Genomic DNA, 25,662 nt, shown 5'->3' with positions numbered 1-25,662 from the left:
TGTATAAATATATAGTTTATTATAAGTTTGTGTGGTCACATGTATAAATATATAGTTTATTATAAGTTTGTGTTGTCACACGTATAAATATATAGTTTTTATAGGTTTGTGTGGTCACATGTATAAATATATAGTTTATTATAGGTTTGTGTTGTCACATGTATAAATATATAGTTTATCATAGGTTTGTGTGGTCACACGTATAAATATATAGTTTATTATAGGTTTGTGTTGTCACGTGTATAAATATATAGTTTATTATAAGTTTGTGTGGTCACATGTATAAATATATAGTTTATTATAGGTCTGTGTGGTCACATGTATAAGTATATAGTTTATCATAGGTTTGTGTGGTCACACGTATAAATATATAGTTTATTATAGGTTTGTGTGGTCACATGTATAAATATATAGTTTATCATAGGTTTGTGTGGTCACACGTATAAATATATAGTTTATTATAGGTCTGTGTGGTCACATGTATAAATATATAGTTTATTATAGGTTTGTGTGGTCACATGTATAAATATATAGTTTTTATAGGTTTGTGTGGTCACACGTATAAATATATAGTTTTTATAAGTTTGTGTGGTCACATGTATAAATATATAGTTTATTATAGGTCTGTGTGGTCACATGTATAAATATATAGTTTATTATAGGTTTGTGTGGTCACATGTATAAATATATAGTTTATTATAGGTTTGTGTGGTCACATGTATAAATATATAGTTTTTATAGGTTTGTGTCGTCACATATATAAATATATAGTTTTTATAGGTTTGTGTGGTCACATGTATAAATATATAGTTTATTATAGGTTTGTGTTGTCACATGTATAAATATATAGTTTTTATAGGTTTGTGTTGTCACATGTATAAATATATAGTTTATCATAGGTTTGTGTGGTCACATGTATAAATATATAGTTTATCATAGGTTTGTGTGGTCACATGTATAAATATATAGTTTTTATAGGTTTGTGTGGTCACTTGTATAAATATATAGTTTTTATAGGTTTGTGTGGTCACATGTATAAATATATAAATATATAGTTTATTATAGGTTTGTGTGGTCACATGTATAAATATATAGTTTATTATAGGTTTGTGTTGTCACATGTATAAATATATAGTTTTTATAGGTTTGTGTTGTCACATGTATAAATATATAGTTTATCATAGGTTTGTGTGGTCACATGTATCAATATATAGTTTATCATAGGTTTGTGTGGTCACATGTATAAATATATAGTTTATCATAGGTTTGTGTGGTCACATGTATAAATATATAGTTTATCATAGGTTTTTTTGGTCACATGTATAAATATATAGTTTATCATAGGTTTGTGTGGTCACGTGTATAAATATATAAATATATAGTTTTTATAGGTTTGTGTGGTCACATGTATAAATATATAGTTTTTATAGGTTTGCGTGGTCACGTGTATAACTATATAGTTTAGCATAGGTTTGTGTGGTCACGTGTATAAATATATAGTTTTTATAGGTTTGCGTGGTCACATGTATACATATATAAATATATAGTTTTTATAGGTTTGTGTGGTCACATGTATAAATATATAGTTTTTATAGGTTTGCGTGGTCACATGTATACATATATAGTTTTTATAGGTTTGTGTGGTCACATGTATAAATATATAGTTTTTATAGGTTTGCGTGGTCACGTGTATAACTATATAGTTTATCATAGGTTTGTGTGGTCACGTGTATAAATATATAGTTTAGTATATCTATAACCCTTGACGCCCCTATGTGATGTACATCTTCTATGTTTCAAGAATGAAATATGACACTATAAGAACAGAATTGGTTCACCTTTGAAATCCCCTATAGTATAAATACTGTAAGCGCACTCCAAGTTTAACTTAATATGTTCCTCTATAGTATAAATACTGTAAGCGCACTCCAAGTTTGACTAAATATGTTCCCCTATAGTATACATACTGTAAGCACACTCCAAGTTTAACTAAATATGTTCCCCTATAGTATAAATACTGTAAGCGCACTCCAAGTTTAACTAAATATGTTCCCCTATAGTATACATACTGTAAGCACACTCCAAGTTTAACTAAATGTGTTCCCCTATAGTATAAATACTGTAAGCGCACTCCAAGTTTAACTAAATATGTTCCCCTATAGTATAATACTGTAAGCGCACTCCAAGTTTAACTAAATGTGTTCCCCTATAGTATAAATACTGTAAGCGCACTCCAAGTTTAACTAGATATGTTCCCCTATATTATAATACTGTAGGCGCACTCCAAGTTTAACTAAATATGTTCCCCTATAGTATAAATACTGTAAGCGCACTCCAAGTTTAACTAAATATGTTCCCCTATAGTATACATACTGTAAGCACACTTCAAGTTTAACTAAATGTGTTCCCTATAGTATAAATACTGTAAGCGCACTCCAAGTTTAACTAAATATGTTCCCCTATAGTATAATACTGTAAGCGCACTCCAAGTTTAACTTAATATGTTCCCCTATAGTATAAATACTGTAAGCGCACTCCAAGTTTAACTAAATATGTTCCTCTATAGTATAAATACTGTAAGCGCACTCCAAGTTTAACTAGATATGTTCCCCTATAGTATAAATACTGTAAGCGCACTCCAAGCTTAACTAGATATGTTCCCCTATATTATAATACTGTAGGCGCACTCCAAGTTTAACTAAATATGTTCCCTATAGTATAATACTGTAAGCGCACTCCAAGTTTAACTTAATATGTTCCCCTATAGTATACATACTGTAAGCGCACTCCAAGTTTAACTTAATATGTTCCCCTATAGTATACATACTGTAAGCGCACTCCAAGTTTAACTGTATTTCAACAGATAAGCGCAATGTTTAATGGCGCACCCACAGTACAATATGGACACACGTCAGTTAGCGCAGCCCTAGATATCCGGAAGTCTTACAACACGAAAAACGCCAAAAATAAGATAACCGCGAAAAAAATGTACGCTTACACTACGACCACGCCTTAGCGTAAGTCCATTCTACCACCTTTCCTTCTAACGTCAATATTTCTAGAACGAACTCTCAAAATAAGTCGCTGGGCGGATGTTCGCCAATTAGTATTTGCTTTAGGGATTTAAACATCCCCAAAATATCCTGTCTAAATATCACGCCTTCTAAAATCGAATGATGGAATGTGATAAGACGATTCTAAAGAGCTTTATTTTTCAGTTCTGGTCCAAACTAGCATAGTCAGTTTAATGATATCCGATGTTTAAAGTTGATCTTGACCTAAACCAACTAGAAAAATGGAATGTCTACATACCTAGTTAACGAAATTTCAATTAAATCATTAAATTAAACAAAGACGTAGTCGTTCAGATTCCCACCAAAGTAACCCAGTTACGGACATGACATAGGATTATTCAATAGGATGTCAAAGGTAATGTAGTCAATATGAAGGATGGAAGTGGTGATTAAAGTCTGGTCAACACATTGGAGCCAATATTGTAGGAACCCAGAGTATCTGAGGGTTAGGGTTAGGGTTAGGGTCCAATATTGTAGGAACCCAGAGTATATGAAGGTTAGGGTTAGGGTTAAATGTAATGTAGTCAATATGAAGGATGGAAGTGGTGATTAAAGTCTGGTCAACACATTGGAGCCAATATTGTGGGAACCCAGAGTATCCGAGGGTTAGGTTTAGGGTTAGGGTTAGGGTCCAATATTGTAGGAACCCAGAGTATCTGAAGGTTAGGTTTAGGGTTAAATGTAATGTAGTCAATATGAAGGATAAAACTGAAGTGGTGATTTAAGTCTGGTCAAACATTGGAGCCAATAATGGAGGAATCCGAAGCATCTGAAGTAAATAATTAATCCACAGCCAGTAACTGGTATCAGTTGGTGTGTATATAAGTTTTAATGACACTATTTAAAACGTTTAAGAGAGATGTTCCGGGAGCCTGTTTCCATGGTAACGAAAGAAATAATTAAACTGAAATCTCCTCTATAGCAGAAGGCATTACTAGACAAGTCGATTGATGTCTGTAGGAAGTTTCATGGAATTATTTGATAGGGTCTTGTAGATATGCTCTGGAAATGTTTAAATCAGTTATTCTATTTGTTTCCTTGGTAACCAAAGAAATAAAAAAAGTGGATACTCCTCCATAGCAGAAGGAACTACCAGATGTATTAAAAGTTTATTAAAGTTATATTGAGTGGATTGGGATAAATACTCTGAAATGCTAAAATCAGTGATATTGATCACATTTTGTCTTTTTCTTCGCTGGGTTTTAGAGTATGTTGTATATGTTTCCATAGTAACCATGAAAATGTTTCAATTCAAAGCTGGTTTATAGCATAAAGCACTAGCCTACTAGACCACTTGACTGATTTGTGTAGAATGTTCTGTGAAGTATTCTTAAACTGTTTTGGAGATACCAACACATCCGGACGGATGGGACCCGTTTGTATATCACTCGGCAAACATCGTTTAGCTGATCTGGTTTGGTTTTGAATCATTAATCAAAGGACGGCCTTTGTTTGACTTGTTCGGTTTGGAATCATTAATCTAAGGACAGCCTTTGTTGGCCTGGTTTGGTTTGGAATCATTACTCTAAGGACGGTCTTTGTTGGACTGGTTTGGTTTGGAATCATTAATCTAAGGACGGCCTTTGTTGGACTGGTTTGGTTTGGTTTGTAATCATTAATCTAAGGACGGCCTTTGTTGGACTGGTTTGGTTTGGAATCATTAATCTAAGGACGGCCTTTGTTGGACTGGTTTGGAATCATTAATCTAAGGACGGCTTTTGTTGGACTGGTTTGGAATCATTAATCTAAGGACGGTCTTTGTTGGTTTGGTTTGGTTTGGAATCATTAATCTAAGGACGGTCTTTGTTGGACTGGTTTGGTTTGGTTTGGATCATTAATCTAAGGACGGCCTTTGTTGGACTGGTTTGGTTTGTAATCATTAATCTAAGGACGGCCTTTGTTGGACTGGTTTGGTTTGGTTTGGAATCATTAATCTAAGGACGGCCTTTGTTGGGACTGGTTTGGTTTGGAATCATTAATCTAAGGACGGCCTTTGTTGGACTGGTTTGGTTTGTAATCATTAATCTAAGGACGGCCTTTGTTGGACTGGTTTGGTTTGGTTTGGAATCATTAATCTAAGGACGGCCTTTGTTGGACTGGTTTGGTTTGGAATCATTAATCTAAAGACGGCCTTTGTTGGACTGGTTTGGTTTGGTTTGGAATCATTAATCTAAGGACGGCCTTTGTTGGACTGGTTTGGTTTGTAATCATTAATCTAAGGACGGTCTTTGTTGGTTTGGTTTGGTTTGGAATCATTAATCTAAGGACGGCCTTTGTTGGACTGGTCTGGTTTGGAATCATTAATCTAAGGACGGTCTTTGTTGGACTGGTTTGGTTTGGAATCATTAATCTAAGGACGGTCTTTGTTGGACTGGTTTGGTTTGCAATCATTAATCTAAGGACGGCCTTTGTTGGACTGATTTGGTTTGGAATGATTAATCTAAGGACGGTCTTTGTTGGACTGGTTTGGTTTGGTTTGGAATCATTAATCTAAGGACGATCTTTGTTGGACTGGTTTGGTTTGGTTTGGAATCATTAATTTAAGGACGATCTTTGTTGGACTGGTTTGGTTTGGAATCATTAATCTAAGGACGGTCTTTGTTGGACTGGTTTGGTTTGGTTTGGAATCATTAATCTAAGGACGGTCTTTGTTGGTTTGGTTTGGTTTGGAATCAGTAATCTAAGGACGGTCTTTGTTGGACTGGTTTGGTTTGGAATCATTAATCTAAGGACGGTCTTTGTTGGGCTGGTTTGGTTTGGAATCATTAATCTAAGGATGGCCTTTGTTGGACTGGTTTGGAATCATCAATCTAAGGACGACCTTTGTTGGACTGGTTTGGTTTGGTTTGGAATCATTAATCTAAGGACGGCCTTTGTTGGACTGCTTTGGTTTGGAATCATTAATCTAAGGATGGCCTTTGTTGGACTGGTTTGGTTTGGTTTGGAATCATTAATCTAAGGACGATCTTTGTTGGACTGGTTTGGATTGGAATCATTAATCTAAGGACGGTCTTTGTTGGACTGGTTTGGTTTGGAATCATTAATCTAAGGACGGCCTTTGTTGGACTGGTTTGGTTTGGAATCATTAATCTAAGGACGATCTTTGTTGAAATGGTTTGGTTTGGTTTTTGAATCGTTAATCTAAGGACGGTCTTTGTTGGACTGGTTTGGTTTGCAATCATTAATCTAAGGACGATCTTTGTTGAAATGGTTTGGTTTGGTTTTTGAATCGTTAATCTAAGGACGGTCTTTGTTGGACTGATTTGGTTTGGAATGATTAATCTAAGGACGGTCTTTGTTGGACTGGTTTGGTTTGGTTTGGAATCATTAATTTAAGGACGATCTTTGTTGGACTGGTTTGGTTTGGTTTGGAATCATTAATCTAAGGACGGTCTTTGTTGGTTTGGTTTGGTTTGGTTTGGAATCATTAATTTAAGGACGATCTTTGTTGGACTGGTTTGGTTTGGTTTGGAATCATTAATCTAAGGACGGTCTTTGTTGGTTTGGTTTGGTTTGGAATCATTAATCTAAGGACGGCCTTTGTTGGACTGATTTGGTTTGGAATCATTAATCTAAGGACGGTCTTTGTTGGACTGGTTTGGATTGGAATCATTAATCTAAGGACGGTCTTTGTTGGACTGGTTTGGTTTGGAATCATTAATCTAAGGACGGCCTTTGTTGGACTGGTTTTGTTTGGTTTGGAATCATTAATCTAAGGACGGCCTTTGTTGGACTGATTTGGTTTGGAATCATTAATCTAAGGACGGCCTTTCTTGAAATGGTTTGGTTTGGTTTGGAATCGTTAATCTAAGGACGGCCTTTGTTGGACTGGCTTGGAATCATTATTCTAAGGACGGCCTTTGTTGGACTGGTTTTGTTTGGTTTGGAATCATTAATCTAAGGACGGTCTTTGTTTGACTGGTTTGGTTTGGAATCATTAATCTAAGGACGGCCTTTGTTGGACTGGTTTGGTTTGGTTTGTAATCATTACTCTAAGGACGGTCTTTGTTGGACTGGTTTGGTTTGGAATCATTAATCTAAGGACGGCCTTTGTTGGACTTGTTTGGTTTGGTTTGGAATGATTAATCTATGGACGGCCTTTGTTGGACTGGTTTGGTTTGGATTGTAATCATTAATCTAAGGACGGCCTTTGTTGGTTTGGTTTGGTTTGGAATCATTAATCTAAGGACGGCCTTTGTTGGACTGGTTTGGTTTGGAATCATTAATCTAAGGACGGCCTTTGTTGGACTGGTTTGGTTTGGTTTGTAATCATTACTCTAAGGGCGGTCTTTGTTGGACTGGTTTGGTTTGGTTTGGAATCATTAACCTGAGGACGGCCTTTGTTGGACTGGTTTGGTTTGGTTTGGAATCATTAATCTATGGACGGCCTTTGTTGGACTGGTTTGGTTTGGTTTGGAATCATTAATCTAAGGACGGTCTTTGTTGGACTGGTTTGGTTTGGTTTGGAATCATTAATCTAAGGACGGCCTTTGTTGGACTGGTTTGGTTTGGAATCATTAATCTAAATACGGCCTTTGTTGGACTGGTTTGGTTTGGAATCATTAATCTAAGGACGGCCTTTGTTGGACTGGTTTGGTTTGGAATCATTAATCTAAATACGGCCTTTGTTGGACTGGTTTGGTTTGGAATCATTAATCTAAGGACGGCCTTTGTTGGACTGGTTTGGTTTGGAATCATTAATCTAAGGACGGTCTTTGTTGGACTGGTTTGGTTTGGTTTGGAATCATTAATCTAAGGACGGCCTTTGTTGGACTGGTTTGGTTTGGAATCATTAATCTAAATACGGCCTTTGTTGGACTGGTTTGGTTTGGAATCATTAATCTAAGGACGGCCTTTGTTGGACTGGTTTGGTTTGGAATCATTACTCTAAGGACGGTCTTTGTTGGCCTGGTTTGGTTTGGAATCATTAATCTAAGGACGGCCTTTGTTGGACTGGTTTGGTTTGGAATCATTACTATAAGGACGGCCTTTGTTGGACTGGTTTGGTTTGGAATCATTAATCTAAGGACGGCCTTTGTTGGACTGGTTTGGTTTGGTTTGGAATCATTAATCTAAGGACGGCCTTTGTTGGGACTTGTTTGGTTTGGAATCATTAATCTAAGGACGGCCTTTGTTGGACTGGTTTGGTTTGGTTTGGAATCATTAATCTAAGGACGATCTTTGTTGGACTGGTTTGGTTTGGTTTGGAATAATTAATCTAAGGACGGTCTTTGTTTGACTGGTTTGGTTTGGAATCATTAATCTAAGGACGGCCTTTGTTGGACTGGTTTGGTTTGGATTGGAATGATTAATCTATGGACGGCGTTTGTTGGACTGGTTTGGTTTGGATTGTAATCATTAATCTAAGGACGGCCTTTGTTGGACTGGTTTGGTTTGGAATCATTAATCTAAGGACGGCCTTTGTTGGACTGGTTTGGTTTGGAATCATTTATCTAAGGACGGCCTTTGTTGGACTGGTTTTGTTTGGTTTGGAATCATTAATCTAAGGACGGTCTTTGTTTGACTGGTTTGGTTTGGAATCATTAATCTAAGGACGGCCTTTGTTGGACTGGTTTGGTTTGGTTTGGAATCATTAATCTATGGACGGCCTTTGTTGGACTGGTTTGGTTTGGTTTGGAATCATTAATCTAAGGACGGCCTTTGTTGGACTGGTTTGGTTTGGTTTGGAATCATTAATCTAAGGACGGCCTTTGTTGGACTGGTTTGGTTTGGTTTGGAATCATTAATCTAAGGACGGCCTTTGTTGGGACTGGTTTGGTTTGGAATCATTAATCTAAGGACGGTCTTTGTTGGACTGGTTTGGTTTGGTTTGTAATCATTACTCTAAGGACGGTCTTTGTTGGACTGGTTTGATTTGGAATCATTAATCTAAGGACGGCCTTTGTTGGACTGATTTGGTTTGGAATCATTAATCTAAGGATGGCCTTTGTTGGACTGGTTTGGTTTGGAATCATTAATCTAAGGACGGCCTTTGTTGGACTGGTTTGGTTTGGTTTGTAATCATTAATCTAAGGACGTTCTTTGTTGGACTGGTTTGGTTTGGAATCATTAATCTAAGGACGGTCTTTGTTGGACTGGTTTGGTTTGTTTTGGAATCATTACTCTAAGGACGGTCTTTGTTGGACTGGTTTGGTTTGGAATCATTACTCTAAGGACAGTCTTTGTTGGACTGGTCTGGTTTGGAATCATTAATCTAAGGACGACAAATCGGCACGCACACGTACTAAGGATTTTAAATAACACTTCCCTGAAGCTGCTTTATAACCGCATATACAAATGTTTCTATCAAGTAAAAAAGAAAACATGTGAGGTCCCTGTGACCCCGAAAACAGGTCAAATTCATTTATTTATGGTAATCTAACAGCATTCTACCCCATGTACCTACTGGTCAGAACTAAGGTCCCTGTAGTCACAGAGGTCAGAACTAAGGTCCCTGTAGTTACAGAGGTCAGAACTAAGGTCCCTGTAGTCACAGAGGTCAGAACTAAGGTTCCTGTAGTCACAGAGGTCAGAACTAAGGTTCCTGTAGTCACAGAGGTCAGAACTAAGGTCCCTGTAGTTACAGAGGTCAGAACTAAGGTCCCTGTAGTCACAGAGGTCAGAACTAAGGTTCCTGTAGTTACAGAGGTCAGAACTAAGGTCCCTGTAGTTACAGAGGTCAGAACTAAGGTCCCTTTAGTCACAGAGGTCAGAACTAAGGTTCCTGTAGTCACAGAGGTCAGAACTAAGGCCCCTGTAGTCACAGAGGTCAGAACTAAGGCCCCTTTAGTCACAGAGGTCAGAACTAAGGTCCCTGTAGTCACAGAGGAGATCTTAGATTGGTGGATGCCGTACCAAACAATGTGTACTTAACAACATTCTGGGAAGGTTCAATTCATGAATGTAATATGCAACTCACATTTACAATTTTCCCTTTTCAGTAATAGTCACATGTCAAACATCACATCCTGGTATTGGGTATTCAGGAAAAAAATATTTGAATATTTTATCACATTTGAACCCTGTGGTCTTCGTACAAGCTTCGAACCATTTGTTCCAGGATGTTTAAGTGCTCAATATCATGACCTTGATACACTTAAGTTGATGAGAAACTATTTTGAGATTTTAATACATTTGACTTCAGCTCTGGGACCTTAAGAGGAGGTCGGTGTGATTTTGAAAGGTCATTGTCATTTTCTTTTTTCAAGATTATTAAAGATATTGTTTAAATGTGTTACAATCTTTGACCCATATGACCTTGAAAGAAGGTCAAGGCCCAATATCAGGACAACAGCTCTTAATGAGAACAAATCAGATTTTAATACATTTGACTCCGGAACCCTATTACAAAGTTTTATTGTCATATCACAGTAAACACACATTTTATATAAATAATATATTTTGGCTTGCATCAGATGACAGTCCCATCCTCAAAAAAATGTTCAAACTGTACACAGGTTAGGGAATTCCATATCTATCTTACATAACAGTTTATTCTACCTATCATAGAACTGGCATCGGGGTCTGTATATATCAGCTTGAATTCCTCAGTTTTTATCATGTCAACAAGAGTTTGTTTGACTTGGATCAGATCAAAGACTGCATGATACACTGACCCAGTTTCAGATTCTATTTCTCCCTTGTTTTGATCACACAATTTGAAGTTACTTGAGCGCTGACCCATACTGTTATCGCCATCATGTTGACACAAGTCAATATGTCTCTCACTCTGATGCGAGTCAATATGTCTCTCACTCTGATGTGAGTCAATATGTCTCTCACTCTGATGTGAGTCAATATGTCTCTCACTCTGATGCGAGTCAATGTGTCTCTCACTCTGATGCGAGTCAATGTGTCTCTCACTCTGATGCGAGTCAATGTGTCTCTCACTCTGATGCGAGTCAATGTGTCTCTCACTCTGATGCGAGTCAATGTGTCTCTCACTCTGATGCGAGTCAATATGTCTCTCACTCTGATGCGAGTCAATATGTCTCTCACTCTGATGCGAGTCAATATGTCTCTCACTCTGATGCGAGTCAATATGTCTCTCACTCTGATGTGAGTCAATATGTCTCTCACTCTGATGTGAGTCAATATGTCTCTCACTCTGAAGATCCTTACTTCCTGTACACCCTAAAGAGAGATCGGTGGTAACTTCTCTATGACACACCTCAACTTTTTCTCCTTTGACAGCCATTGACATTTCTTCTGGTGCTAAACAGCACGGTTTTGTTTTTTCACTGCATAAAATCAGGTTTTTGTCCATTAGATATCCTGATTCTATTTCACAGACAGCATTCTTTGTACCTTCTTCCGATTCATATTGCACATTTGAATGTAATTTGCTATCAACTTGGCCTGCTTTGTATTGAGAATCGTCAGATAGCACACCGGAGTGATCTGTTCCTTTAGATTGTAATTCCAGTACATTTGACAGATCTGTTACTAAGGTGTTTAAATGTTTATTGGCTTCATCTAACCCTGAGGATTTAGGTTTGTTGATATCCTCATGGCTCTGTTCCAGCTGAAGGAAGTCCATTCTGTGTGTGGCTATTACGACCAAATATTGATAAAACTCGGAGAAGTTTATTCCGGTGCTGGCTTTCAGAATCAACTGAAAAAAAGGATGCAGTACTTTAACCATAAAGAATTTGATAATTGTTTAATAATTTCTTTTATTGTTTTGAGACAACCCTTTTTGTTTTTGTAGTATTGTGATTTCCCTGATAAAGTCGTCCAGAAACAGATATCTATTCAGTCAGCCATGCTTTTCTACAACATATGATTACAAATTAATCATTATACATGTACATCCACACTGTACCCTGTTTTCATCACAAAGTTTAACTTAAAGCAATGAATTCAGGAAGGTCATGTCACTGATAGAAGCCAGAAAAGGAAACATTTTTCTCTTTACTAAAACATTCAACATTTTAACCTAATGTAATCAATATAAAATCAAGGTATTTTTTAAATACAATGGGATCTGTACTGGGAAAACAGAAGGTCTCTCATAACTGGTTTAATTTGTTACTTTTCAAGCTTAAAACAGGTAAACACAAGTTTTCTCAAAGTGAAAAAAATCTTTGACAATTTTATAAAATGATCTTTAGAAGGACTGTTTTCCAAAGCTGCCTTACTAAGGTATTCTTCCCACAGTTTCATTTTGCACTTTATCAAAGTCACTGATATGTAGTAGGTATTACAGTGTGGCTATCTAATGTTTATCATAGTCACCGATATGTAGTAGGTATTACAGTGTGGCTATCTAATGTTTACCAAAGTCACCGATATGTAGTAGGTATTGCAGTGTGGCTATCTAATGTTTACCAAAGTCACTGATATGTAGTAGGTATTACAGTGTGGCTATCTAATGTTTACCAAAGTCACCGATATGTAGTAGGTATAACAGTGTGGCTATCTAATGTTTATCATAGTCACCGATATGTAGTAGGTATTACAGTGTGGCTATCTAATGTTTACCAAAGTCACTGATATGTAGTAGGTATTACAGTGTGGCTATCTAATGTTTATCATAGTCACTGATATGTAGTAGGTATTACAGTGTGGCTATCTAATGTTTATCATAGTCACCGATATGTAGTAGGTATTACAGTGTGGCTATCTAATGTTTACCAAAGTCACCGATATGTAGTAGGTATAACAGTGTGACTATCTAATGTTTATCATAGTCACCGATATGTAGTAGGTATTACAGTGTGGCTATCTAATGTTTACCAAAGTCACCGATATGTAGTAGGTATAACAGTGTGGCTATCTAATGTTTATCATAGTCACCGATATGTAGTAGGTATTACAGTGTGGCTATCTAATGTTTACCAAAGTCACTGATATGTAGTAGGTATTACAGTGTGGCTATCTAATGTTTATCATAGTCACTGATATGTAGTAGGTATTACAGTGTGGCTATCTAATGTTTATCATAGTCACCGATATGTAGTAGGTATTACAGTGTGGCTATCTAATGTTTACCAAAGTCACTGATATGTAGTAGGTATTACAGTGTGGCTATCTAATGTTTATCATAGTCGCTGATATGTAGTAGGTATTACAGTGTGGCTATCTAATGTTTATCATAGTCACCGATATGTAGTAGGTATTACAGTGTGGCTATCTAATGTTTATCATAGTCACTGATATGTAGTACGTATAACAGTGTGGTTATCTAATGTTTACCAAAGTCACCGATATGTAGTAGGTATTACAGTGTGGCTATCTAATGTTTACCAAAGTCACTGATATGTAGTAGGTATTACAGTGTGGCTATCTAATGTTTACCAAAGTCACCGATATGTAGTAGGTATTACAGTGTGGCTATCTAATGTTTATCATAGTCACCGATATGTAGTAGGTATTACAGTGTGGCTATCTAATGTTATCAAAGTCACCGATATGTAGTAGGTATAACAGTGTGACTATCTAATGTTTATCATAGTCACTGATATGTAGTAGGTATTACAGTGTGGCTATCTAATGTTATCAAAGTCACCGATATGTAGTAGGTATTACAGTGTGGCTATCTGATGTTTATCAAAGTCACTGATATGTAGTAGGTATTACAGTGTGGCTATCTGATGTTTATCAAAGTCACCGATATGTAGTAGGTATTACAGTGTGGCTATCTGATGTTTATCAAAGTCACCGATATGTAGTAGGTATTACAGTGTGGCTATCTAATGTTTACCAAAGTCACCGATATGTAGTAGGTATTACAGTGTGGCTATCTAATGTTTATCAAAGTCATTGATATGTAGTAGGTATTACAGTGTGGCTATCTAATGTTTATCATTGTCACCGATATGTAGTAGGTATTACAGTGTGGCTATCTAATGTTTATCATAGTCACCGATATGTAGTAGGTATTACAGTGTGGCTATCTAATGTTTACCAAAGTCACCGATATGTAGTAGGTATTACAGTGTGGCTATCTAATGTTTACCAAAGTCACTGATATGTAGTAGGTATTACAGTGTGGCTATCTATTGTTTATCATAGTCACCGATATATGTAGTAGGTATTACAGTGTGGCTATCTAATGTTATCATAGTCACCGATATGTAGTAGGTATTACAGTGTGGCTATCTAATGTTTACCAAAGTCACCGATATGTAGTAGGTATTACAGTGTGGCTATCTAATGTTTACCAAAGTCACCGATATGTAGTAGGTATTACAGTGTGGCTATCTAATGTTTACCAAAGTCACCGATATGTAGTAGGTATTACAGTGTGGCTATCTAATGTTTATCATAGTCACCGATATGTAGTAGGTATTACAGTGTGGCTATCTAATGTTTATCATAGTCACTGATATGTAGTAGGTATTACAGTGTGGCTATCTAATGTTTACCAAGGTCACCGATATGTAGTAGGTATTACAGTGTGGCTATCTAATGTTTATCATAGTCACTGATATGTAGTAGGTATTACAGTGTGGCTATCTAATGTTTATAATAGTCACCGATATGTAGTAGGTATAACAGTGTGACTATCTAATGTTTATCATAGTCACTGATATGTAGTAGGTATTACAGTGTGGCTATCTAATGTTTATCAAAGTCACCGATATGTAGTAGGTATTACAGTGTGGCTATCTAATGTTTACCAAAATCACCGATATGTAGTAGGTATTACAGTGTGGCTATCTAATGTTTATCAAAGTCACCGGTATGTAGTAGGTATTACAGTGTGGCTATCTAATGTTTACCAAGGTCACCGATATGTAGTAGGTATTACAGTGTGGCTATCTAATGTTTACGAAAGTCACTGATATGTAGTAGGTATTACAGTGTGGCTATCTAATGCAGAGTTAACAGGTGTTACTAGTACCTGACACTGTTCATGCCATCCTTCCATGTCTTGACAGTCAGATATTTCTCGCTGTACATCAGACAGCTCCTGTTTGAGGAACTTCCAACATCTGTGGATGTTACACCCATTCATCCAGTTATGGTTGATGGAGATTGTATCTTCCTGGAATAAATCAAATTTACATTTAAAAGCAGATTATAAAATAAGTCCTTTCATTATGACATTATTTTATAATTTACATTCATTGCCTTATTGGTGTGTAAATTCCGGAATTATCATGCCTCACCAGACAAGACAGAAAGTGGATAAGTCAACAAAAGTTATCTCCCTTAAAATGCAAGGAAATCTATTATTTTACACTACTGCCCAGCAAAGTCATTACAAATCTATTACAAACCCATTACAAACCCATTAAAAACACTGATTCCATTAAAATTGGCCATTATTTCTCGTTTCCTTTTTTGGGACAAACCTGGAGTTAAGTAATGTAATGGGCATTATTTTTCTAAATTTCAATTACTTTCCTATTAATATTTTCTTTGTAATGGTCATTAACAAAATAATGGCCATTACTTCATGTTTTGTATTTTTTTTAATGGCCTTTATTCTGTTTGTAATGGCCATTAGAGTGGAGTCATCATAATGTTATGGCCATTACTAACTGTGGATTTTATGTACTCCCATAACATTTTCCATTTAATGCCCACAACAAATTATGATCACAATGCAATGGCCATTACTTATTGGTAACTTCATGTAATGCCCATTACATTTTCCATTTAATGGCCATAACAAATTAGGGTCACAATGTAATGGCCATTACTTATTGGTACCTTAATGTAATGCCCATTACATTTTCCATTTAAAGACCATAACAAATTATGGTCATAATGCAATAGCCATTACTGAATGGTGCCTTTATGTAATGCCATTACATTTTTTTATTCTGATGTGTAATTCCTCATATGTAACATTTTTTTCATGTAATGGCCATTACAATTGTTACAAATATCATCACATCATATTGTAATACATAATTATGACAATATTCAATATACTACCATGAATATTGTTGGCCTTAAATTAATGTATTATTTCAGTATCTTATTTTTTATTATATTGTTATTGTTTAATTCCATGTCTATATTACAATTTTGTTGTTAGCTTTAAAGAAGAATAAGGAAACTGTACAGGCTTAATAAACCCCTTTACAATAAGAAAACTTCAAATTTCCCGCCAAATTTTCCCGCCAAATTTTTCCCGCCCAATAACTTCAAGCAGGAGAGTTCCAATACATGGCAGCCATGAGGCTTTTCTCACACAGATGAACAACATGTTATTTTACAAATGAAGGGAAGTATTTATCTTTAATACCTGGTTCATGATTAATACAAGACTACCAGGAAATGATTTATTCAACTCTGGAAGTATGTCAACCTGTTTATAGGTAAGAATTAACTTAAAACCAATCACCATGCATGTGACCTAAATTTACATAGTGTACATTATATTCAAACAGCTTTGCCATTTCTTAAATTGTATTGCCTATTTATCTAAATTGTACAAACACACATCATATGTACATTGAGAATTAATGCAATAATGAACATAAATCACTCTTACATGTATCTGAAGAATATTAAAAGGATTTTGGGTCCACATGATTGTGTACAATACCCATTTTTGAAGCAGTTATCAATTTTAAACAAATGATGGATCAATTTGAATGCAATTTTTAATGGAAGGACTACAAGTACAAGGATATTGTCAAACATGCATAGTGATACAGTTCATGATGAACTTTGATGAAATTAAGTGGTAAAATGCATTTTCTAAATTTTCTGAATGCGTCTCATGTAATGGTTACATGTAGGTCCATTAATTTTGTATACCTGTATATATATAATGGCCATTACACTTTTCTTTGTAAAAACGTAATGGCCATTACAATTATGTTGATCTCTGAACAGTTTTTGTACTTTAAAAGTAATGGTCATTATATTTGTGAAAATTATGGCCATTAAAGTGTATTTTCTTGTAATGGGTCTATTAGTTTTGTACACCTTTAATGGCCATTACACCTTTTCTGACGAAATGTAATGGCCATTACAGAGTACACTTCAGAAAGTAATGACACCGTTAATGGGCATTACAAAAATGGTTTTGCTCCAAACCTAATGGCCATTACATTACACCAAAAACGTTTAATGCCCATTACACCATAATGTTTAATGCCCATTACATTGAAAACTAATTATTGATGGCCCTATTACATTGTAATGGCAATTACTTAGTGAAAACTTTAATGGGTTTGTAATGGGTTTGGCCATTACTTTAGGGGCCATTAAAGGTGTACAAAAGTAATCCCAACATATGTAATGGCTTTTTAATGGGTTTGTAATGGGCAATTTGACAGTAGTGTTAGTCATTTTAGTGATTTTTTTTGACAGTTGATTGCACTCAGATCTTTGCAGTAATATTAATGTAACTATGATTGAAAAAATGTGTTAATATTAAAATAGTAACTATTATGTTAATTAATATGGAAATAGTTACTATGGTGTTAATTAATATGGAAATAGTTACTATGGTGTTAATTAATATGGAAATAGTTACTATGGTGTTAATTAATATGGAAATAGTTACTATGGTGTTAATTGATATGGAAATAGTTACTATGGTGTTAATTAATATGGAAATAGTTACTATGGTGTTAATTAATATGGAAATAGTTACTATGGTGTGAATCAATATGGAAATAGTTACTATTGTGTTAATTAATATTGAAATAGTTACTATGGTGTTAATCAATATGGAAATAGCTATGATAACAAAAAGGTTGCCGTGGTGAACCTATTAATATAATATTTGTATAACTTACATCATACTAACAAAATAGTTTCCTTGGTGACACCACCCTTTTTATTGTAACTATATATATAGTGTTGGTGACTTACAAGATTATGGACCTGGTGATGCCAGCCACTCGGTACAAAGATGACCTCTCCAGGTTCCTGGATGACCTCTATTCTGCCTGTTGATTGGCTGAAATGTGGGTATTTTTCAGGGTCGTGAAGTTCATCTGAGTTAATGTCATAAACCAGATTTCCAAACTTATTTCTATATTTCTCTTCTTCTCCTGGAAACAAAAACTTCACATCTCAACAATACAGATATTAAACAAAGCCACTGGAATGTTGGATACATATTATTTGTTTTGGAGTCAATATGCTGTTTATAACCAATATAAAACTTACTGTTTTCAGTGTAGAATTTCATGGTTCCAAAATTCATTTTCAGTTTTCACAAAGTATTTCACAAAATAACTTATCAAAGTAAAAATTGATGTTATATCTCTATAAAGCAATACTTGTATCAAAGCAAAGGAACAATTACTTTTAAACTCAACAATCTGTGACAGAATATTGTAACCTGTCAGACAAGGATACAAACATAAACAAGAGGCCCATGGGCCTTAACGGTCACCTGAGATTTGAAATATTTCAGTTAATTTAATTTACCCTTTTTGGCCCCGCCCATCAGCCCTTAGGGGTCAGTCAGGGCCAACATATGCATATTATCAAACTTTCATCCCATGCTGAAAATGTTAACCAAGTTAGAATGAATTCCAATAGAAATCAAACAAATCAGTCAAAGATGTTATTTCCCTATATAAACTATAGTAAAATTTAACCCCTCCCCAGGGGCAAACTTATGACCCCCGGGTCATTAAATTAATATTTTTTAGTAGAGCACCTTAAGACCCTTCCAACTATAAAGAGTATTTGATTCCAACTTATTTCGGTCTTGAGAAGAAGATTTTTGAAATTTCAGTCAATTTAGCCCTTTCTAGCCCCGCCCATCAGCCCCTGGGGGTCAGTCAGGGCCAACATGTGGATGCCATCAAACTGTCATCCCATGCTGATAATGTTAACCAAATTAGAATGAATTGCAATAAAAATAAAACAAATAAATGTCAAAAATGCGATTTCCCTATATAAACTATAGTAAAGTTTACCCCCTCCCCAGGGGCAAACGTGAGACCCCTGGGTCATGAAATTTACAATTTTGGTAAAGCACCTTAAGACCCTTCCATCTATGAAGAGTGTTTGATTCCACCATATCTGAGAGTAGAGAAGAAGATCTTTGAAGTTTTGGTCAATTTGACCCTTTTTAGCCCCGCCCCTCAAGCCCCTGTGAATTGTTTACGGACGCACGACGACGGACAAAAGGGGATTAGAATAGGTCACTTGAGACTTTGTCTCAGGTGACCTAAAAATCTCTGGCATGATAAAGTCTAAACCCACAACATGCAGCAGGGACCTATATAACTTAATACTCTACAATTAAGTACATGTTTGTATTACGACGTACATTTAATTTCAGTACATTTTTTTATTACGATGTACATTTAATTTCAGTACATTTTTGTATTACGATGTACATTTAATTTCTGTACATTTTTGTATTACGATGTATATTTAATTTCAGTACATGTAAATCATGATCTTATAGGTTAACCTGGTTTTTACCTGGAGCAATGAAAATCCACCGCTTCCTCCCACAGATATTGGCTGACCAGCTGTAGGATCGGAACACATCCGCATGAAAAGGTGTCCTGTAAGATATTATATCATATTTTTTATTAATATTTTTGACATTTTTCGGTAATGCAATCACTTGTACCTTTCATCTGTATTATAGTTAATTAAGGTTACATGCTAAAACAACCAACGATACTGAAACAATAATGAAATCATTTTCAACTCAAAATCGACCAAAGGCAAAATATAAACAAAATATCAATATGCATGGATACTCCTGAAAAAGTACAAGGAGAATAAGACCAGGTGTTCCGGAAGGGTAAGTATCTTCTGCTTCATCTACATGTACAACATCCGTTGTTCTGGGTCAAATATGGGTTCTACTTCACCTACATGTACAACATCCATTGTTCTAGGGTCAAATATGGGTCATCTACATGTACAACATCTGTTGTTCTAGGTCAAATATGGGTCATCTACATGTACAACATCCGTTGTTCTAGGTCAAATATGGGTTCTACTTCATCTACATGTACAACATCCGTTGTTCTAGGTCAAATATGGGTCATCTACATGTACAACATCCGTTGTTCTAGGTCAAATATGGGTCTACTTCATCTACATGTACAACATCCGTTGTTCTAGGGTCAAATATGGGTCATCTACATGTACAACATCCGTTGTTCTAGGTCAAATATGGGTTCTACTTCATCTACATGTACAACATCCGTTGTTCTAGGTCAAATATGGGTCATCTACATGTACAACATCCGTTGTTCTAGGTCAAATATGGGTTCTACTTCATCTACATGTACAACATCCGTTGTTCTAGGTCAAATATGGGTCATCTACATGTACAACATCCGTTGTTCTAGGTCAAATATGGGTCTACTTCATCTACATGTACAACATCCGTTGTTCTGGGTCAAATATGGGTTCTACTTCATCTACATGTACAACATCCGTTGTTCTAGGTCAAATATGGGTCATCTACATGTACAACATCCGTTGTTCTAGGTCAAATATGGGTTCTACTTCATCTACATGTACAACATCCGTTGTTCTAGGGTCAAATATGGGTTAAGTCACAAACTCTAATGAGAGTTGTTATTTGTATTTAAATTAATTATATGTTACAAGTACTAATACATGTGATTTTCATTCAGGTGATAGGAATTGACACCTGTAATCTGATTTACAATTAAATATACACAATTATATAATATACATGTATATATGTACTACTTTTACTTCTCCAAACAGAATCTAAAGCCTCTATATTGTTATTACAAACTCATTTTGGCTATATTTATAGAGATACAGAAATTAACTTTTTGGTGATATCTAAATCAGAATCTAAGGCCTCTATATCTTTATTACAACCTATTTTGGCTATATTTATAGAGATGCAGAAATTTTTGGTGATATTAGACAATTACATTTCAACTGAATTTGCTTCTTGGATTTTCTACATGATAATAATTTATTGAGAACTGTGACATACACAAGGATTACTCACCAGGTGCCCTTCGGTCCCATGTAAACAAAACGATAGTCATCATCCGAGTCAGCACGGCAGTCCCAGAATTCATTCATCCAATCGGACAGGAAGTAAACTGGAGTTGAATATGCTTGGTAGGATGGAAATACTCTGAAGATTAACATGAGATATTGTTGCTACAGTGTAAAGCTTATATGAATGGGAACCATATTTTACCTGCATGCACTTAATATATTTTTCTTTATGTTATAGAGAATATGTTTAGAATGTATATTTCTGATAATAATAATTTGACTTTGATGATTGGCGAGATTTAGGACAATATACTCGATACCTAAACTTGGCAGATTTATGAAAGATGGAGGCTGACAGAGTGTAAAGTCTGAGATGTAAAGTTAAGGTAAAACATATCCTCTTATACCATTAATTTATAAAGGGTTAGGGGGACCACAGTCAGGAGAACAGTTGGGGGGAGGAATCCATTCAAACAACATCCATACAAAAGGAAGATGTCTGGTAAATTAAGTGTTTACATACTTGGTGAAGTGCCAATCTTTGAGATAAAGACATTTCTGTGACCTTGGATGACCTTGAGAGATGTAATTTTCCCAGTAATCGAGAAACTCCTTTAATTTCATTTCCTCCTTACAATGACTGCTGAACTTTTCCTGTCCACAGTTGGCTACAGGGGCAACAACATCACCTATAATTATATAATATAATATATAAGATTGTATAACAACAGTATCACCTATAATTATATAATATAATATATAAGATTGTATAACAACAGTATCACCTATAATTATATAATATAAGATTGTATAACAACAGTATCACCTATAATTATGTAATATATAATATAAGATTGTATAACTAAAGTGCCACCTATAATTATGTAATATAAGATTGTATAACAACAGCGTCTTCTATAATAATGTAATATAAGATTAAAACAACAGCGTCATCTATAATAATGTAATATAAGATTAAAACAACAGCGTCATCTATAATAATGTAATATAAGATTAAAACAACAGCGTCACCTATAATGACATAACGTATAAGATACAGGTATAACTACATCTTCACTTATAATATTTTATGTTTCTTGAAGTACTCTTATGAATCTGACGACTATAGCAGAGAATTAACCCACAGTTGGTCCAACTTGTACCTCGAGTGTTAATTACAGGTAAACCTGACCATGGCCAGAGCCATATGATATAGTGACAGGCCTAGTAACCCTGATCATGGCCAGAGTCATATGATATAGTCATGACAGGCCTAGTAACCCTGATCATGGCCAGAGTCATATGATATAGTGGCAGGCCTAGTAAACCTGACCATGGCCAGAGCCATATGATATAGTGGCAGGCCTAGTAAACCTTACCATGGCCAGAGCCATATGATATAGTGGCAGGCCTAGTTAACCTTACCATGGCCAGAGCCATATGATATAGTGACAGGCCTAGTAACCCTGACCATGGTCAGAGCCATATGATATAGTGACAGGCCTGTAACCCTAGCCATGGTCAGAGCCATATGATATAGTGGCAGGCCTAGTAAACCTTACCATGGTCAGAGCCATATGATATAGTGGCAGGCCTAGTAAACCTTACCATGGTCAGAGCCATATGATATAGTGGCAGGCCTAGTAAACCTTACCATGGTCAGAGCCATATGATATAGTGGCAGGCCTAGTAACCCTAGCCATGGTCAGAGCCATATGATATAGTGACAGGCCTAGTAACCCTGACCATGGCCAGAGCCATATGATATAGTGACCGGCCTAGTAACCCTGACCATGGCCAGAGCCATATGATATAGTGACAGGCCTAGTAACCCTGACCATGACCAGAGCCATATGATATAGTGACAGGACTAGTAACCCTAGCCATGGCCAGAGCCATATGATATAGTGGCAAGCCTAGTAACCCTGACCATGACCAGAGCCATATGATATAGTGGCAGGCCTAGTTAACCTTACCATGGCCAGAGCCATATGATATAGTGGCAGGCCTAGTAGCCCTGACCATGGCCAGAGCCATATGATATAGTGACAGGCCTAGTAACCCTGATCATGGCCAGAGCCATATGATATAGTGACAGGTCTAGTAACCCTGACCATGGCCAGAGCCATATGATATAGTGACAGGCCTAGTAACCCTGATCATGGCCAGAGCCATATGATATAGTGACAGGCCTAGTAAACCTTACCATGGCCAGAGCCATATGATATAGTGGCAAGCCTAGTAACCCTGACCATGACCAGAGCCATATGATATAGTGACAGGCCTAGTAAACCTTACCATGGCCAGAGCCATATGATATAGTGGCAGGACTAGTAACCCTGATCATGGCCATAGCCATATGATATAGTGACAGGCCTAGTAAACCTGACCATGGTCAGAGCCATATGATATAGTGACAGGCCTAGTAAACCTGACCATGGCCAGAGCCATATGATATAGTGACAGGTCTAGTAACCCTGACCATGACCAGAGCCATATGATATAGTGACAGGTCTAGTAAACCTTACCATGGTCAGAGCCATATGATATAGTGACAGGCCTAGTAACCCTGACCATGGCCAGAGCCATATGATATAGTGACAGGTCTAGTAAACCTTACCATGGCCAGAGCCATATGATATAGTGGCAGGCCTAGTTAACCTTACCATGGCCAGAGCCATATGATATAGTGACAGGCCTAGTAACCCTGACCATGGTCAGAGCCATATGATATAGTGACAGGCCTAGTAACCCTAGCCATGGTCAGAGCCATATGATATAGTGGCAGGCCTAGTAAACCTTACCATGGTCAGAGCCATATGATATAGTGGCAGGCCTAGTAAACCTTACCATGGTCAGAGCCATATGATATAGTGACAGGCCTAGTAACCCTAGCCATGGTCAGAGCCATATGATATAGTGGCAGGCCTAGTAAACCTTACCATGGTCAGAGCCATATGATATAGTGGCAGGCCTAGTAAACCTTACCATGGTCAGAGCCATATGATATAGTGGCAGGCCTAGTAAACCTTACCATGGTCAGAGCCATATGATATAGTGGCAGGCCTAGTAAACCTTACCATGGTCAGAGCCATATGATATAGTGACAGGCCTAGTAACCCTGACCATGGCCAGAGCCATATGATATAGTGACAGGTCTAGTAAACCTTACCATGGTCAGAGCCATATGATATAGTGGCAGGCCTAGTTAACCTTACCATGGCCAGAGCCATATGATATAGTGACAGGCCTAGTAACCCTGACCATGGTCAGAGCCATATGATATAGTGACAGGCCTAGTAACCCTAGCCATGGTCAGAGCCATATGATATAGTGGCAGGCCTAGTAAACCTTACCATGGTCAGAGCCATATGATATAGTGGCAGGCCTAGTAAACCTTACCATGGTCAGAGCCATATGATATAGTGGCAGGCCTAGTAAACCTTACCATGGTCAGAGCCATATGATATAGTGGCAGGCCTAGTAAACCTTACCATGGTCAGAGCCACATGATATAGTGACAGGCCTAGTAAACCTGGCCATGGCCAGAGCCATATGATATAGTGACAGGGTGACACCTTTACCAGACAAACACACATGGGACCCCCACCTGGTTTGTAATCTATGCATCATCATTTGTCCGAGGAAGTTCATTAAGTGTGTAATTTGTTGTAAATTTTGGTGCTGAATTCAAAACAAGGTGGTGGCCCCCATATAAAAAAGTTCAAATTGGTAGAAATTTTAAATGTTTAATTTACGGGTGTGGGATCCGGAGATATCATTCTTCAAAATTATGGTCAGTGGACTAGAGTTGAAAACACCATTAAGCAGGACAGGTAAACGTTAACATTATCTTCTAATACTTCTATTGGAAATCATTTAAGCAGAACAGTGGTTTAACATTATCGTCTATAGGAAATGATTTGGTTCCGTGGTTCATATTGGCCTATACTAATGTAGCTAAAAATTAGTATAGAAAGGAAGAAATGCCTAGCCCTATTTTTAGTTATGGCGTTTCCGGAAACATGATATTACCAAAACGTGACATTATCAGAGGTGTCACCGATAACGAACTCACGTACCAAAGTTTTGTTTAAGCCATGCCAAATTAGGTTTTCTCGTCTCTTTATCAACCCAGTGTTGTCTGCTTAACCATCCTTGTGTCAACTCCGACGAGAAAATGCATGGTTTATTTTGTAGAAGATATTTCCGGAAAAAATCTTCGTATGAAACATCTGTCGGGCATAATCGTTCAGCAAATACCTGTGATATATCGTAATTTTGATTGTCTGTAGTACGCGGTGATCCAGAACTCGAAAGTTGAGAAATTATTGGTAAAGGTATCTGCGCCATGGTGTTCAATGGGCGCAGACATCTTGTGGCGATAACAAGAGTTGCACCGGGCGCCGGGGAAAATCCGGAATTTAAAGCAGTGCCATTGTCATATCTTATATCTCGGATTATTAATTAACTTCTTGCATATTGGTAAAAATATGAAAAAACGGCCCAATCAATATCACTGGAAAACTTGGCCAATATGGGCAAAACTGAGCCAATATCATATTGGCCCAGTTTTCTCGTATTGGCTCAGTTTTTCGATAGCATCCAGTAGTACAGTATCAAATTCTAAACAGGGTTATCTGCCCTTTTCTCTCTTATAGCTAGGAGGTACATTACCATCACTCTTATGCCGCCACAG

General features: G+C 36.6%; 1 protein-coding gene across 3 annotated transcripts; it reads right to left on the bottom strand.

Moving 5' to 3' along the window:
* Positions 1–10,371: 10,371 nt before the first annotated feature.
* Positions 10,372–25,351, bottom strand: LOC117317769. 3 transcript variants are annotated; one of them, XM_033872700.1, is made up of 8 exons: positions 25,046–25,351; positions 21,487–21,652; positions 20,968–21,099; positions 19,437–19,522; positions 17,862–18,043; positions 14,923–15,066; positions 10,875–11,688; positions 10,372–10,820 (listed from the first exon to the last, which is right to left on the bottom strand). In XM_033872700.1, exons 1-8 carry the CDS (start codon positions 25,314–25,316, stop codon positions 10,549–10,551), a joined length of 2,067 nt encoding a protein of 688 aa, XP_033728591.1. In that variant the 5' UTR covers positions 25,317–25,351; the 3' UTR covers positions 10,372–10,548. The 3 variants fall into 3 exon arrangements, with proteins under 3 accessions (XP_033728591.1, XP_033728590.1, XP_033728592.1); XM_033872699.1 differs by having other exon boundaries at positions 10,375–11,688; XM_033872701.1 differs by having other exon boundaries at positions 10,375–11,688; positions 25,227–25,351.
* Between the last annotated feature and the right edge of the window lie 311 nt (positions 25,352–25,662).

Source organism: Pecten maximus, chromosome 19 (assembly GCF_902652985.1).
Source record: "Pecten maximus chromosome 19, xPecMax1.1, whole genome shotgun sequence".
NCBI lineage: Eukaryota > Metazoa > Mollusca > Bivalvia > Pectinida > Pectinidae > Pecten > Pecten maximus.
Note: the sequence above shows the minus strand (reverse complement) of the source record. Positions and strands in the feature narration are given on the sequence as shown.